Genomic DNA, 15,758 nt, shown 5'->3' with positions numbered 1-15,758 from the left:
TATGTTCAGTTCCCTCAGCACCATTTGTTGAAAGGCTTACCCCCTCCATTGAATTGCTTTTATGTCTTTGTCAGAGATTAACTGAATTGTAGTGTTAACCCTTATTTAAAATCAGTTGATCACAAATATAATGGTTTACTTATGGAATCTCAGTTCAGTTCTGTTGATACGTATGTTTATCTTTATGCCTGTAGCAGGCATTCTTGATTACTGTAGCTTTTTACTAAGTCTTGAAAGTGGGAAATGTGAATCCTCAAACTTTGTTCTTTTTCAAGATTACCTTGGCTATTTGGGATTCCTTGCTTTTTTTTTTTTAAGAACTTTACATTTTATTTCTCAATTAGAGATTACATGCATTATTATTTTGTTTTAGTTTCAGGTGTACAGCATAGTGGTTAGACAGCCACATACCCTACAAAGGGATCCCCTGATATTTCCAGTACCCACCTGACACCATACACAGTTATTACATCATTGTCTGTATTCTTTAGCCTGTACTTTACATCTCCATGACTGTTCTGTAGCTACCAATTTGTACTTCTCAGTCCCCTCACCTTTTTACCCAGCCCCCCCCCCACCTTCTCTCCTCTGAGAACCGTCAGTCTGTTCTCTGTGTCTGTCCATTCAGTTTTATTTGTTCATTTATGTTGTTCTTTAGATTCCACATAAAAGTGAAAACATAATGCATTTGTCTTTCTCTGACTGCGACTGACTTATTTCACTTAGGATGATACCCTCTAGGTTATCCATGCTGTAATAATGGTAAGATTTCATTATCTTTTATGGCCAATATTCCATTGTATACAGGGTGTGGCAAAAGTAGGTTTACAGGTGTTCTATGTAAAAATAATACAATAGTTAATAATAAAGCAAGAATAAATTCTATTTCATGTACTCACAACTGTAAACCTACTTTTGCCCCACCCTGCATGTGTACCACAACTTTGTGCACGCTCATCTATTAATGGGCACTTGGGTTGCTTCCATATCTTGGCTTTTGTAAATAGTGCTGCAGTGAACATAGGGGTGCATATATTCTTTCAAATTGGTGTTTTGGGTTTCTTCAGATATATACGCAGAAGTGAAATAGCTGGGTTATAAGGCAGTTTTGTCTTTTTAATTTTGGGGGGAACCCTTCATACTGCTTACCATAGTGCCTGCACCAGCCTGCATTCCCACCAACACTGCACAAGGATTTTCTTTTCTCCACATCCTCACCAGCACTTACTGTTTGTGAATTTATTGATAGCCATTCTGACAGGTATGAGGTGATAACTCATTGTGGTTCTGATTTGCATATCTCTGACAATTAGTGACGTCGAGCATCTTTTCATATGTCTGTTGACCATCTGTATGTCCTCTTCAAAGAAGTGTCTATTCGGGTCCTTTGCCCATTTTTTAATTGGATTAGTTTGTTGTTGTGTGAGTTCTTTGTACATTTTACTATTTAGCCTTTATCAGGTGTATCATTGGCGAATATCTCATTCAGTAGGTCTTTTTGTTTCATTGATGGTTTCCTTTGCTGTGCAAAACCTTTTTAGTTTGATGTAGTCCCATTTGTTTGTTTTGTTTCCCTTGTCCAAGGAGATATATCAGAAAAAAATATTGCCAATGGATATGTCAGAAATTTTAATGCCTATGTTTTCTTCTAGGAGTTTTATGTTTTTCAGTCTTACACGTAAGTGTTTAATCCATTTGAGTTTATTCTTGTATATGATGTAAGATGGTGGTTTAGGTTTTTTGGGGTTTTGCATGTATCTGTCCAATTTTCCCAGCACTATTTATTGAATAGACTGTCTTTAACCATTGTATGTTCTTGCCTCCTTTGTCAGTTATTTGACCATATAGACATTGGTTTATTTCTGAGTTCTCTATCCTTTTCCATATGTCTGGGGGTTTTTTGGTGGGATTTTTTTTAGTATTTTAGTTGTTTATTAAACTAATGAACACATCCATGAAAAAGATAGTAACTGCTAAAAGAAAACAAAACAAAATGATAGGAAACAAGTGACGTGGGGACACACACTACAGAACACAGATGATGCATCGTACAATTAGACACTTCATATGTCTGTTTTTATGCCAGTACCATACTATTTTGATTACTATGGTGCTTTCACGTTTGTTGTAATGAATGGTTTGGTGGTAATGAATTCCTTTAGCTTTCTTTTGTCAGGGAAGCTCTTTATTTCTCCTTCAATTTAAATGATAAGCTTGTTGGGTAGAGTAATCCTGGTTATAGGTTCTTGCTTTTCATCACTTTGAATATTTGGTTCCAATCCCTTCTGATCTGAAATGTTTCTGCTGAGAAATCAGCTGACAGTTTTATGGGAGCTCTGTTGTAGGTAACTGCCTTTCTCTTGCTGCTGTTAAGATCTTTGTCTTTAACCTTTGCCATTTAAATTATGATTTGTCTCTGTGTGGGCCTCTTTGGGTTCATCTGGTTTAGGGCTCTTTGTGTTTCCTGGACTTGTGTGTCTGTTTCCTTCACCAGGTTAGAGAAGTTTTCAGTCATTATTTCTTCCAATAGGTTATCAATCCTTTTCTCTCTTCCCCTTCAGTTACCCCATGATGGGAATATTTTTATACTTCATGTTGTCCCAGGGGTCCCTTAAACTATCATTTTCTTAAAGTCTCTTTTTTTCTTTTTCTGTTTTTTTTTTCTACTTCGATTGGGTGTTTCTGCTACCTTGTCTTCCAATTGTTGATTCAGTCCTCTATTTCATCTAGCCTGCTGTTGATTCCTTCTAGTGTATTCTTCATTTTAGGTAGTGTATTCCATTTGTTATTTCTGGGGATTTCTCCTGTTTTTTCATTTGGGTGTCTTTCTTTGTTTCCCCATTGTGGCTACTTCTCTGTGTTTGTTCCTATGTAATAGGCAGATCTGCTATCCTTCCAGTCTTGGAATGGTGGCCATGTGTAGTGGGTGTCTTGTGGGGCTCAGTGGCAATCTCCCTAATCACCTGAGTTAGGTGCTCCACGAATGTCCCTTGTGTGAGTTATGTGAACCCTCCTGTTATAGTTGAGCATTAATTGTCTTTATGCTGCCTTTGGGTGGTAGTGATCCTCTGGCTAGCTGACTACAGTGGTGTATGATCCCAACCACAGTATATGAGCTGCTATGCAGGGGCTGATTTCACAAAGCAGAATTCTCCCCAGCAGGATTTGGTGCCTCTGGAAATCTCCCTTTTGGGTGTGCCAGTTGTAGAGCTCATTGAGCCATGCTCTGATGTGGTCTGAATCCCACCACCAGGTTGTTGGTTCTGGGGCCTCTTGGGAGGACTCCAGGGCAGGTCAGTGTCAGTCAGTCAGCACCTGAATAACTGTTGGGAACCACAAAGAGATTAATGGTTTGTGGTTGCCTCCTTTGAGCCTGGTTGTGCTGGGAGGAGCCAAGCTGTGCACCAGTGCTGGTTTCCAGCAGCACCAATCATTCTAGCATGCATGCAGTGGTATCTTGTGGTTCTGATTGGCATCCCTGATGACCAATGGTGCTGAATGATACTCTGTTCTACGTATGTATCACATTTTATTTATCCATTCATTCACTGACAGGTATTTGGGTTGCATCTACTTTTCGATCATTATGAATAATGTTACTGTAACCATGGGTGTACACATAACTGTTCACATCCCTGCTTTTAGTTCTTTCAGATATATGTCCAGAAGTAAAACTGCTGTATCATGTGGTAATTCTGTGTTTAATTTTTGAGGAACTGCCATACTGTATTTCACTGTAGTTGCACCATTTTACATTCCCACCAGCAGTGCACGTAAGCTCCAATTTCCCTACATTTTTGTCAATACTTGTTATTTGTGTTTTTGACAGTAGCTATCTAATATATGTGGAGTGTCTTTGTATAATTTCAGTATCAGGGTAATGCTGACCTTGTAAAATAAGTTAGTGTTTCCCCTTTTGGGGCAGGGAGTGAAGAGTTGATGTTAATTTTTCTTTAACTGTTTGGTAGAATTCACTAGTAATGGCATCTGGTCCTGGGCTTTTCTTTGTGGGAAGCTTTGAACTGCAAAGCATTCTGTTTACTTGGTATAGGACTATTCAGATTTTGTTTCTTCTTGAGTCAGTTTTGTAGTTTATCTCTTTCTAGGGATTTGTCCATTTCGTCTAGATTATCTAATTTCTTGGCATACAATTGTCAACAGTATTCCTTATAATCATTTTTATTTGTGTAAGATCTGTCTTTATATTCCCTCTTTCATTCTTGATTTTAATAACTTGGATTTTCTTTTTTTTTTTTCCTTGGTCAGTCTAGCTAAAGATTTGTCCATTTTGTTGATCTGTTGAAAGAACCAACTTTTTGTTTTTGTTTTTTTATTTGTTGCTTTTCTATTCTCTTTTTTAATATTTTTATTTTTCAATTATAGCAGATATACAGTATTATATTAGTCCCGGCTCTATTCCCAGTCCGGGCATATGCCTGGGTTGCAGGCCAGGTCCCCAGTTGGGGATGAACAAGAGGTAACCACACACTGATGTTCCTCTCCCTCTCTTTCTCCCTCCCTTCCCCTCTCTCTGAAAATCTATAAATAAAATCTTTAAAAAGAAGTGTAATTTAACCTTTTTTATTATTGTTGACATATGAAACATCAAACCTGTAGAGAATTTTTATAAGAGTTTTATTTGAGCCAAACTGACAACATATGCCAGGGAGCAAGATCTTAAGTGATCCTAAGAATAACAGTTTGCAGTTTCTCTTATGCATTTGGAATTAAGGAGGGAAAATAAGGAAGATTACATGAATGGGAGAAAGCAAGGCAGGGGCTGGATTCTAGTACATATTAGATGGGGGGGGGTACAAAAGGGCAGTTGAGTATTATTAGAAGGAGTCATCTGAATGGAGGTATTCCAAAGGTGTGGTAACCTAGATGCACAGAAACAGTGGACAAAGGCTTGCTTAAGGCAAAGTTAAGCCTTTTAGTAAAGAAGTTATATGCCTGGGGCATGACCCCCACCATGACCTGCCTGGTTAGGAATATATGGTCCAATCACCCTGTGAGATTACTTCCCATAGAACCTGTTGGTCCACACCATTATAGGTGAATCTCTACCTCTCTGATTCATTAGTATCTTCCAGTCTAAGAATTTAAAGTAATTAAAGGATATGACATAGTTTAGGAAATTCTGGAAATGCTTCTTTGAAAGAGTTACGGAGGAATACTGGCATCTCTGTGGAGATGGACAGAAGTAGGTCAATTTCAGAGAAATTTAGATCTGATCACCTGGTCTTGGAGGTGGAGATGGGAGAACAGGGTTTTAAGAATAAGTCCTAATTTCTGTCTGTGCTGCTAAATAAATGTGCCAGTCTCTGGAGAATAATGAGAAAAGAGAGTAGCACTGAGGTTTGAGAAACTCCAGTACTTGATGGCTAAGGAGGGAAGGATGTACCAAAAGCAGAGATAGAACAGAACCAGCCAGACCCACAAAAGAACAGGGAAGTGTGCTGTTCTGGAAGGTGAAGCATGCAAATCTAGCATACCAAGAAGAGGGAGCAGGCAGAAGGCCAAATATTCCCGAGAAGCAGGATAAGTACTGAAAGGTGTTCGTTGGGTTTAATGATAGAGTTCATTGGTGACCTTCACAGTAACCACTGTGGGAGAGTAGGAACTCTGGAATCCCTACATCTGAGTGAGTCCGTGGTGAGGAGATGGAGACCTCAAATACAGATAACTCTTTGGAGAAATGTATGTCTCTCAGAAAAAAAAATGGGGGAGGATAGGATGCTGTAGGTGAAGGTAAGGTTGATATTTTGTAACATGAGAGTTCATTTTTAAGGAAGGAGATGAGCTTACCTCCTGAGGGAGTAGGAATGCCAGTATAATAAACGTTGAGAATACTTGAGATAGTCTTGGTGAAAGATGTAATTATAAGAAAGAAATGTGGAATCCACACAATTGGTATTAATAGCTACCATTGGTTAATCGCCTGCTTAGTATTAAATAAAAAGTTTTTAAAGTAGTCACTGATTTGTTTTTAACCATAATTGCTTTTTGCCAGAAGAATGATGAAAATGGAAACTGCTCAGGGGAAGGAATCGAATTCCCCACAACAAACTTATATGAACTGGAAAGCCGTGTTTTGACTGATCATTGGTCCATCCCTTACAAGAGGGAAGAATCACTAGGCAAATGCCTGTTGGCATCTACCTACCTAGCAAGACTTGGTAAGTTTGCAGACTTCAGGACACATGAGCAGATTATTTTTTTTATTATTTTTTTTATAAGAGGCCCAGCTTTAATCTTGGCTCTTGTCATTACCTATCTGTATTATCTTAGATCATTTAATCTCTTAGTCTTTGCTTATCCCCTGAAGAATAAAAGCTTTGAATTAAATCAACTGTTTTGCTGTAGCTCCAGTAGAGTGTAAGATTCTTTAAAATATAATTGGAAAAACATTACAGAAATTGAAATTAACTTTTTCCACAGAAGCTTGGAGCACTTCGAGTCTTAATTCAGTGGCTTTTCTTAACAGAAAGCAATATTTATTTAATATGCATTCTGTGCTTATTAAGTGCTTGGCAGTGTCTTAAGTGCTGTACAAATATTAAACTAATAGAGTAATAAAGCATCACTAGGTTGGAAGCATGGGTGTCAATATAAGGAAGCTTCTATAGAATATATAAAAGAGAAGATAATTTCTTTTTCATATTGAATTTAATTGTAAAATAAGAATTGGGCCACTGTTTTATAATCCCCCCCTCATTAAAAATGTGCATGGTTAACTACCATGATTAAATATGAGGCACATCAGTAGGAAATGTTTTTACTAGGATTAGATTTAATTCTAATAGGCAATTTTCTGGTACGTTTATTACAAGCTTTGCAGCAGCAGCATTTATTGAGTGCGTGTTAGGGTGTAGGTGCTGTGCTCCACAGAGGGTCTGACAAAAAGAAAATGTGTTCAGCAGTATTCCCAATGATAAGCAAAACCCATTACTGAGTTGTTGTTTCTTTGAAAATGTATTCCACAGGATAATTTTACAGTGAATTTATTCATTCACTTAGCAAATTTTTATTATTTACTGTGTGCCGAGCACAATTCTGTGCATTGTGTTACACAGAGTCTATTAGTTTGTTTTAGGAAAAAAGAGTGATTTTTGGAATATATTGAGAATATGTGTGTTTTTATAGAGCTGTTTAGGAAAATAATGGTGAGTAAGTAGTTGCTGATAGTCTTTTATTAGTTATTTAATCAGTTCATTTGAAGTTACTCTGACATGGAAACATGTGTTCAACCATTTTCAGTGCTAATTATTTATTATACTATTAACAAATGTATATTAATAATAAACATTAGTAAGCACATTGTACTGTTAATGAATAAATACTGTGATTGTTTCTGAGCCTCTGCCTTCATCAGAATGTATATATTCTGCTTTCAATAATCCCTTAAGAATCAAGGTTTCTATAATAAATAGTTCCAGATGTGTGAATTTGAAATGATACATATGGTCTCTACAAACTACCTAAAATCTAAGGCATATCTTTTCATTTATTTTACTAAGGTCTTTCCGAGTCTGATGAGAATTGTAAAAGATTTATGGATAGGTGTATGCCTGAAGCATTTAAAAAGGTAAGAAATATGTGCTCAGCTGATTTCTGTGTTGCTGGAATGAAGGTGAACAGGCTTTTTGTTTTATTTTTTTATGTGTGAGACCAATTTATGAAACTTGTTCAACTGAGGAATCCTCTAATATGAAAACAGTAGCTGTAAATTTGAGGGTTTTAAATGATCTGCTTTTTTATTTAATTGTTTGCACATGTCTGTTGACTCTTCTACTTAATTGTTGAGGTTAAGACTTTATACTAGGAAATTAGATTAGACATCTTACTAAACCAAGGATTGTAGCACTTAGAAAGGTAATATTTATCAAAATACGAGCCATTTTATACTTATTCTACTGGGATAGAAGCAGATGTTTTAAAAAAACAGAAAGTTGACTGGCTTGAGTACTCCTACTGGCAAAATGACATGCAGATGGCAGCATCTCTGTCTGGGCTAGAGTGGTGCATGCTTGCTCCCGTTCTGGCCACATCTCTTGCAAAGCAATTTTTCTTAACAGTGAGAATAGATCACAGGACTTGTGTTTCTAACTCAAGCAAGATTCCTTTTTCAAGATATGAGTCCTGAATTCCCACAAAAACGGGGACAATGCCATAGACACTGTTTCCCCCAGCATGGAACCAGGCCTAGCACAAGGAAAGGACTCAATAAATCCTTGTTGAATGAATAAATGAGTCTCCTGCTGTCTTGTACTTCTGGGTTTTGACATCCATTTTTGTCTCGTATTCAAGTAAATCACTAGAACTACAGATGGGTGAAGTTTGTGCTTATCTTAAAACCAGTAAAATAAACTGTTCATTTGCAAACTGTTACTCTCATCTGCATCTTGATAACACACTCTCTTTGATTCAAGACTTAAAAAATAACAAAATTAATTTTAGGAACAAAAATAGCTTCATCTTTGAATAAAGGAGGAAATCTTTTTAAGTTTTCATTTGGGCAAGGATTATTTGGAATTGAGAATTTATCTTCATTTTGGGTGAATTAATTTGACCAATTTGTAGCTTAGAATTATTTTCAACTTTTAGGAATTCTTTTCAAATTAGGGTAGCTTTTTAAAAATAGAATGTTTATAATGTAACAAACTGTGAGACATATACTGTGTGCATATATTTACAGAGAAAGAAAATACAGGTTTCTTCTGTCATAGAAAAGGATTTATTAGTGTAAGGAAAGGACCTTTAGGTCGATGATTTGCAGATCCAGAGAATCCTGTTAGTTCACCAGCAAGTTGCATTTTTGGAATATGATACTCTACCTGTAGGTGGAGGTGCTTCGGAGAACTGTTTCATATTATGCCCTCAGCTGTTGGCTATAGTATAATAAATAGTCAAGGAGTTGTTTGGGGGTTTTTTTTTTCTGTAAAACTGTGAGTACAAAGGCACTCTGCAATATATTCTTAACAGTTGTTTACTTAAAAATGCCTGTTAAAATCCCTTAATTTAGAACTATTAAAAAGATTCTCCTCCTTATCAGTAAGGCATTCTTTTTAAAATTAAATCAGAAGAGCTACAGGATTCTGTGTGCCTGTAGACTTAACTGCCAGAAAAAGTAGTATTTTATACAGTTGGTCTTGGTTTTCTTAGCTGTGTTTTCTGGTATGATGACTCTACTTCTACCCCCTTCTCTAGGTTTTTCTTACAAGCTATCACAGATTTTTTTAGAAGGGTATAAATAATTAAATAGTTGTATGAATAAGATGCACAAAAGCAGCTTTGTTGTCGTTCATACTTTCTTTACCCTTCACCTTCAGGCCAGCCTGAATTCTTTATTAGGATACTGAAGCAGGGAGAGAAAAGTCTGGGTGTGGCCCTAGTACACAGTTGTGGCTACACCACAAGTGCATCTTCCGCACCAGGCGCTGCCTGTCCTTCCCCACCTCTTCTGGGAGACAGAATTCTATTAAAAACTGAATAAATGAGATGGCAACAAAGGGAGGGGTGCTTCATACACCTACGTTTTTGGTGTCACCGTGAAACAACAAAAAATGTCAATCTTTTATATATCAGTATCAGGAGTTGATCTCAGGTTCTTATTTGCTGTTTACCACTTAAACTTCGCTAGAAAGAAATGTTAATCTCTGCTTCATTTTGCTTTAATTTAATTTTTAAGTGTAGGAAGAATATATAGGCAGGCAAAAAACCTGCAAAAAATACTAATTCATTGGTTTATATAAAAATCAGTCTTATGCCCTAGCTGGTGTAGCTCAGTAGATTGAGTGCCAGCCATGAACCAAAGGATGGCTGGTTTGATTCCCATTCAGGGCACGTGCCTGGGTTGTGGGCCAGGTCACATCCTCAGTAGGGGGCACCTGAGAAGCAACCACACGTTGATGTTTCTCTCCCTCTCATTCTCCCTCCCTTCCCCTCTCTCTAAAAATAAATAAATAAAATCTTCCTTGGAAAGTCAGTCTTACGATTATTGCTCATTTGAGCAAATAGTACAGCTAATTTGTACTTAGAAAATTGGTACTTGGAACTGAGGTTTTTCTCTGCAGCTAAAGAAGTTTTAGCTCTTTTAGGATGTTCTTGTTAAGAGCTTCTTAATGTGGGCAAGATGAAATTTTTATTGCACTTTATTTTCTCTTGAAGGGAAATCTTGTGAAAACATGAAACCACCATGTCAATTTGCATTACTTTATTAGTGAAATCCTTTGATTTCTCATTCTCTTTTCGAGCAGTTGTTTCTAAATTAGACTTCTCCAAGGAATAGAATACTGAGGATTGGGGAGATACAGTATGATTTTAGATTCATCGATGTGCCATTTCCCTCTTTTAAACAAATCTATGATGTTGAATATAAGATGCATTATTGCTTTATATTTTATGTTTATATTTAAGAAAATAGCTACAAGGTATCAGTGTTACAGTGCCTTATCACATAGAGCTATTTTAGATTACTTAAACATTTTTTTAAAATATTTTATTTATTTTTAGAGAGGGAAGGGAGGGGGAGAGAGAGAGAGAGAAACATCAGTGTGCGGTTGCTGGGGGTTATGGCCTGCAACCCAGGAATGTACCCTGGCTGGGAATCGAACCTTGGGACACTTTGGTTCCCAGCCCGCGCTCAATCCACTGAGCTACGCAAGCCAGGGCTAGATTATTTAAACATTTTTTAAAGTTGAATATTACTTGTATACAAATGAGAAAGGGAAATACAAGCAAAATAAATTGGTAAGGTATTCTTAAAAATTTTTTCACATTCAGAGTCCCACTGTCACCTGGTCAACAGGTGGGAACATGTAGTCCTGTTTCTGAGACTTAAAAAAAAGGCAAAAAAAAAAAAAACACACATGAAAAGAATGTGTATGTTAGAATCTGTGAAAATGAGTATTCATTTCTTAGATCCCAAGAATATTGGTTAATAGTGACAGCCAAGGTATATTAATAATAATACCTTACTATTTGTAAAATAGTTTCACATTTGTCATATCTTTTGATACTTGTAAGTTGGTAGGATTTTGTTTGCCTCTTTAGAGATGAGAGAACTGAGCCTTTGAGAATTTAGCTAAGTTTATCCAAGGCCACACAGCTAGAAACCAGCAGTATCAGGAGTTGATCTCAGGTTCTTACTCACTGTATACCACTTAACTTTTCCTAGTAATACTGAAAAATAGAGGAGCAAATACATTCTTTTAAACTAACTTTTTTAATGTAAGGGAATTAAAGTTCAAATACAAAACTCACTGTTAACTGAAGTACATGAATAAGTAGATGGACTACAGCTATGGGTCTTTTAAAGCCAGTCATCTGCATAAAAATAAATGTTATGGTAATAATCTCTTGGTTATTTGAGACTGAATTGATAAAATGCAGACTTTTTTCCTTTTCAAGTTAGACTCCAAACTGTCCTTTATGTTTTTGTAGCTCCTGACCTCAAGTGCTGTTCACAAGTGGGGTACTGAAATTCATGAAGGAATCTACAACATGTTGATGCTATTAATAGAACTGGTTGCAGAAAGAATAAAACAAGATCCAATTCCCATTGGTCTCCTGGGTGTGCTTACAATGGTAGAGTATCTCTGAAATGTGAAGTGCTTTGTGTTGATCTTGTTTAAAATACCTAGTATCCTCTGACTTGTATTTAATGAGTCACAGTGATAAAATCATTACAAATATTAACTTAGCTGTTAGAGTCCTTGCTTTTTATTTTAAAAGCAGAGCAATGATTCTGCATTTTCACTTTTAAAAAAATGCCTTTCTAATTTTAGTAGCTTTTTCAGCTCCGAGACTGATTAAACAGCTTTCCCTTATGTCTCCCTGATTATTTACATCATAAACACTTTCACATAGGCTCTTTAGTTTGCTGTCTGGCCTTTTCCGCTGAGCAGTAACAATAGCGCATGAAGAAGGGGCACTCATGTTTTCCCTCCTAACTTCTCTCTTTACTGCCTTTCTGCCAGCTCTACCTGTGGCAGCCCGAGGATGTCTAGAACATGGGTATCACCTGGCTTGAATCAGACCTCTCATCCTGTTACCTCCTCCTCTTCCCTCATAAGCAAATGTTGAGCAGGACAGGAGAGCACCACGTTGCTCGTTTGCTCCTCTGTTCCCTGTACCCATAAAGCATAAGGAATATGCTTTATGCAGATACTTGAAAGATTCCATTAATAAAGGAGTGCAAGGCTGTATTTTTATCTTCTCTAATGCTAATTAGTGTTGCTATAGAAATAGATAATAATAATGCTTCTCTGTTCTCTTTGAATCTAGGCTTTCAATCCTGATAATGAATACCATTTTAAAAACAGAATGAAAGTGTCTCAGAGGAATTGGGCAGAAGTGTTTGGAGAGGGAAATATGTTTGCTATTTCACCTGTATCTACTTTCCAAAAGGTAAACATAGTTGTGTTTCATCTTTTTGTAGAGAAATGTATTGAAAAAGATTTTCTATACTATAAAAATAACAGTTTACATGGAAGGAAAAAAACAGTCTCTGAAAAATGACAAATATTTCATATGGCTCATAAAATTGCTAACCTTTTTTAAGATTGTGTATTTTTCCATAGCTGTTAACTCATATCATAAAGAATTTTATACATCTGAAATGATGTTTGGTGAAATGAGAAATTACGGGATAACATCAGTGCCCTATTTAGTGAATTTTCAGAACTCCAGTTTAATGGCTGCCCCAGTTTCTAGAGATGTTTGAGTGACAAGAGCATTTGAAATCATTTGAAATGACAAATCATACCTAGAAAAAACAATGATGTATAGTTTTCTTTTAAGCTTCATAAGCATTAACAGTTTTGTTTGGGCAAGCACAGAACCAGTACCATCTTTTCCGTCTTTACGGCCTTGCAATGTGCCAGTAGCATCACACCCACAGGAATGCATAATTTCAGCAGCCCCTTGATCGCACACTGTGCGCACTGTTCCGGTTAACCGTTGAAAGAGGTCAGTTTAGTAGATAAAAAAACTTGTCCATCACTTTAGCAGAAGTACAGGTTTAGTTCAGCAAGAACATTTACAGCGTGTGTGACATTCTAGGTTTTGGAGACATATAAAGAGTGATATGATTCATAACTTATAGCATAGTGGATAAAATATGAAAACAAAAAATTACTTATAATAAACAATAGGTACAATTAAAATAATACAGTCTCATAAACTCCTAAAATTATCATAGTATTGTCAGAGATGCATGTTAAGAAACATTTTGAAAAACTTTTCAAAACATTGTTCAAATTTTAATGCTTTTTTTCCCAACATTTTTTTAGAGCAAAAGAAATACAAGGGTTGATGGAGACATTTTTCTGTTGCTATCTTAATTTCTATTTTCTTTCTTCACAGGAACCACATGGCTGGGTTGTGGATTTGGTGAACAAGGTATGTAACTTTCATTAATAACTTTTTATTTTTCTAATGAAATTTCCTAGAATTTGGCATTTTAAGTGAATGACAACTACAGAGAAAATCAGAAATTTTTCCAAGGGAAACAGGTTGTATAGTTCCTTCCTGTTTTGTGTACATGATGTTGATGCAGATGACCATCAACCTTAGGACTTAGCCCATCTCCTGCGGTACATCCTAGGAGCAGCGGAGCGCCCCTCATGATGCCTCTCCAGAGCAGTGGTGGAGAGCACATCGACAGAGTAGAATGTCTGCCTTAATTCCTTGCTTAAAATATTGATGCACAGCATTTTAAAATTAATGTGTACCTTTTTTCAGTTTGGAGAATTAGGCGGATTTGCAGCAATCCAAGCCAAGCTCCGTTCAGAAGATATAGAACTTGGGGTAAGTTAAACCACACTGTGTGCTTGATGTGGAAGTTCCTTTATATTTATGTTGGTATGTAACCTAAGGGACATGGTCTGGACACATTAAATTAATTTTTAAAGTATAGTTTAAACTTTACAGAAGCAGCTTCCTAGGTTCTGGTATCACAGAAATGTTTTCTCTTAATTATAATAACCAAATTTTAACCTAGGGTGTTTTGGCTTTATTATTTCACTAATTTCCCTTTGCATATGGCACTTTTCTCTTGTGGTTACATGAAATTATCTTGTTATTTAAGGACAGCTGGTATAATGTGGCAAGTATTTGTGTACATAGCAAGTTTAGCCTCTGTAAATTCAATTTATTTCATAGGACTAGCACAAATAAAATATTTTAAGGTTGTTTAATAAATTTCCTGGTGTTACAGAAATTTATAGATAACAGAGGGAAGTAAGAGGAGCTGAGAGTCATCCCTCATGTGCATTACTATTATCTTCTCCTGTCAAATTTATTTTCTCAAAAAAGTTAATCTTGTAGTTAGGGGGAATAACTTTAATTTTGCGCAGATTGCTGACCTGTTTGTAACTGAACGTACTTTACTCTGTTCTCTAAGTAATTAGTCATTCAATTAAAAATGACTTACGTACTTGCCAAGTACAAGGCACTGTGTTAGCTATCGTAAATAGAGCAGAAAATGATGTAATAAAATAAATAGTTGAGTGCTGCAAATTGTGGTTAGAGTAGCATTTATTTCTGTGGGACTATGGCATGAGGGAAATAACAGTCAAAGAGAGAGGCCAATGATATGGTTGGTAATAGACTGACCCTTTCTTGCCACCCACTGCTTATTTTTAAAGATCGATGTCTGCCAGATCATAAATATTTCCACTGACACTGATCGGGAAGCCTCTTCCACCTTCCCTGAACATTAATTAGATTGTTAGGCTGTTGTTTTGATTCCCATTGAATGGATAAAGTATGTTACAAATGACTTTATTGACCTAGAAGGTAATACATAATGACTTCAAGAAGCAAAATAACACAAAAACCTGTTCTGATACAGGGTTTTATCCAGCTTGTTCCTAAAGAATTTGCTGTATAGGTCATTGGGTGATATCAGAAGTTAACTTCATTTTCAAAAAAGGTTAAAACACTCAATCATTTCTTGCAGCGTTAATTTATTTAAAACAAATACAGAGCAGCCCAAAGTTTGTACTCTACTTGGATGAAAATTGACTAAAAATGGATACGTAGGAATCTGGGCTTACTCTCAGTATTTTCAGATGTCTGGAGGTTAAAGATTCCTCCAAGATTTTTTCTTTGTTCAGATCATTTTTTAGAATAATTGTGTTGTTTGTTACAATTGATGTAAATTATATTGTTTAGGTTGTATTAAGGGATGATAAAAGTCAGGCCTAGGAAAAAGATTCCAAAATTGAGATTCTAACAAATATGAAGAAAATTTCAGGATAAATGCCTGATTTCTGACCAGTTAAGAAGGTGACTATCCCAGAATAAGTTTAGGCCATATGATAAGATGGAGTATAAATACATGATCTATTTTACATTAACATTTACATTCACATTAAATTTTTTGAAATCCTCACTCGAGGGTATGTTTACTGTATTTTGCCGTGTCTAATGCATTCCCGTGTATAATGTGCACCTATGTTTTGTGCATATTACACTTGGGGATTAATATACCCATGCATAATGCACATCCTTATTTTTCCCTCAAAAAATTGGGCAAAAAAGTGCAAATTATACATGGCAAAATACAGTAGTGATTTTTTCTTTTTAGAAAGAGGGGGGTGGGGGAGACATCGATGTGAGAAGGAAACATCAGTCACCTCTCGTACATGCCCAGACCAGGGATTGAACCTACAATTTAGGTATGTGCGTGGGCCGGGAATCAAACCCACACCTTTGGTGTGTGGGACAGTGCTCCAGCCAACTGAGACCTG

The 15,758-nt window shown here is 36.3% G+C and overlaps 1 protein-coding gene across 3 annotated transcripts in view; it reads left to right on the top strand.

The window, feature by feature from the left end:
• Window positions 1-15,758, top strand: part of USP24 (ubiquitin specific peptidase 24) — a 131,931-nt gene that overhangs the window by 23,654 nt on the left and 92,519 nt on the right. For 2 of the 3 annotated variants that reach the window (XM_028513085.2, XM_036026156.1), the window contains exons 2-7: window positions 6,014-6,179; window positions 7,521-7,588; window positions 11,446-11,589; window positions 12,289-12,411; window positions 13,369-13,404; window positions 13,747-13,812. In XM_028513085.2, the coding sequence (XP_028368886.1) occupies window positions 6,014-6,179; window positions 7,521-7,588; window positions 11,446-11,589; window positions 12,289-12,411; window positions 13,369-13,404; window positions 13,747-13,812 (603 nt within the window). The remainder of the gene's footprint in view (window positions 1-6,013; window positions 6,180-7,520; window positions 7,589-11,445; window positions 11,590-12,288; window positions 12,412-13,368; window positions 13,405-13,746; window positions 13,813-15,758) is intronic. The other variant, XM_036026155.1, reaches the window with a different exon arrangement.

Source organism: Phyllostomus discolor, chromosome 5 (genome assembly GCF_004126475.2).
Source record: "Phyllostomus discolor isolate MPI-MPIP mPhyDis1 chromosome 5, mPhyDis1.pri.v3, whole genome shotgun sequence".
In the NCBI taxonomy this organism is placed as follows: Eukaryota; Metazoa; Chordata; class Mammalia; order Chiroptera; family Phyllostomidae; genus Phyllostomus; species Phyllostomus discolor.
This window is presented reverse-complemented; position numbering and strand designations above follow the sequence as displayed.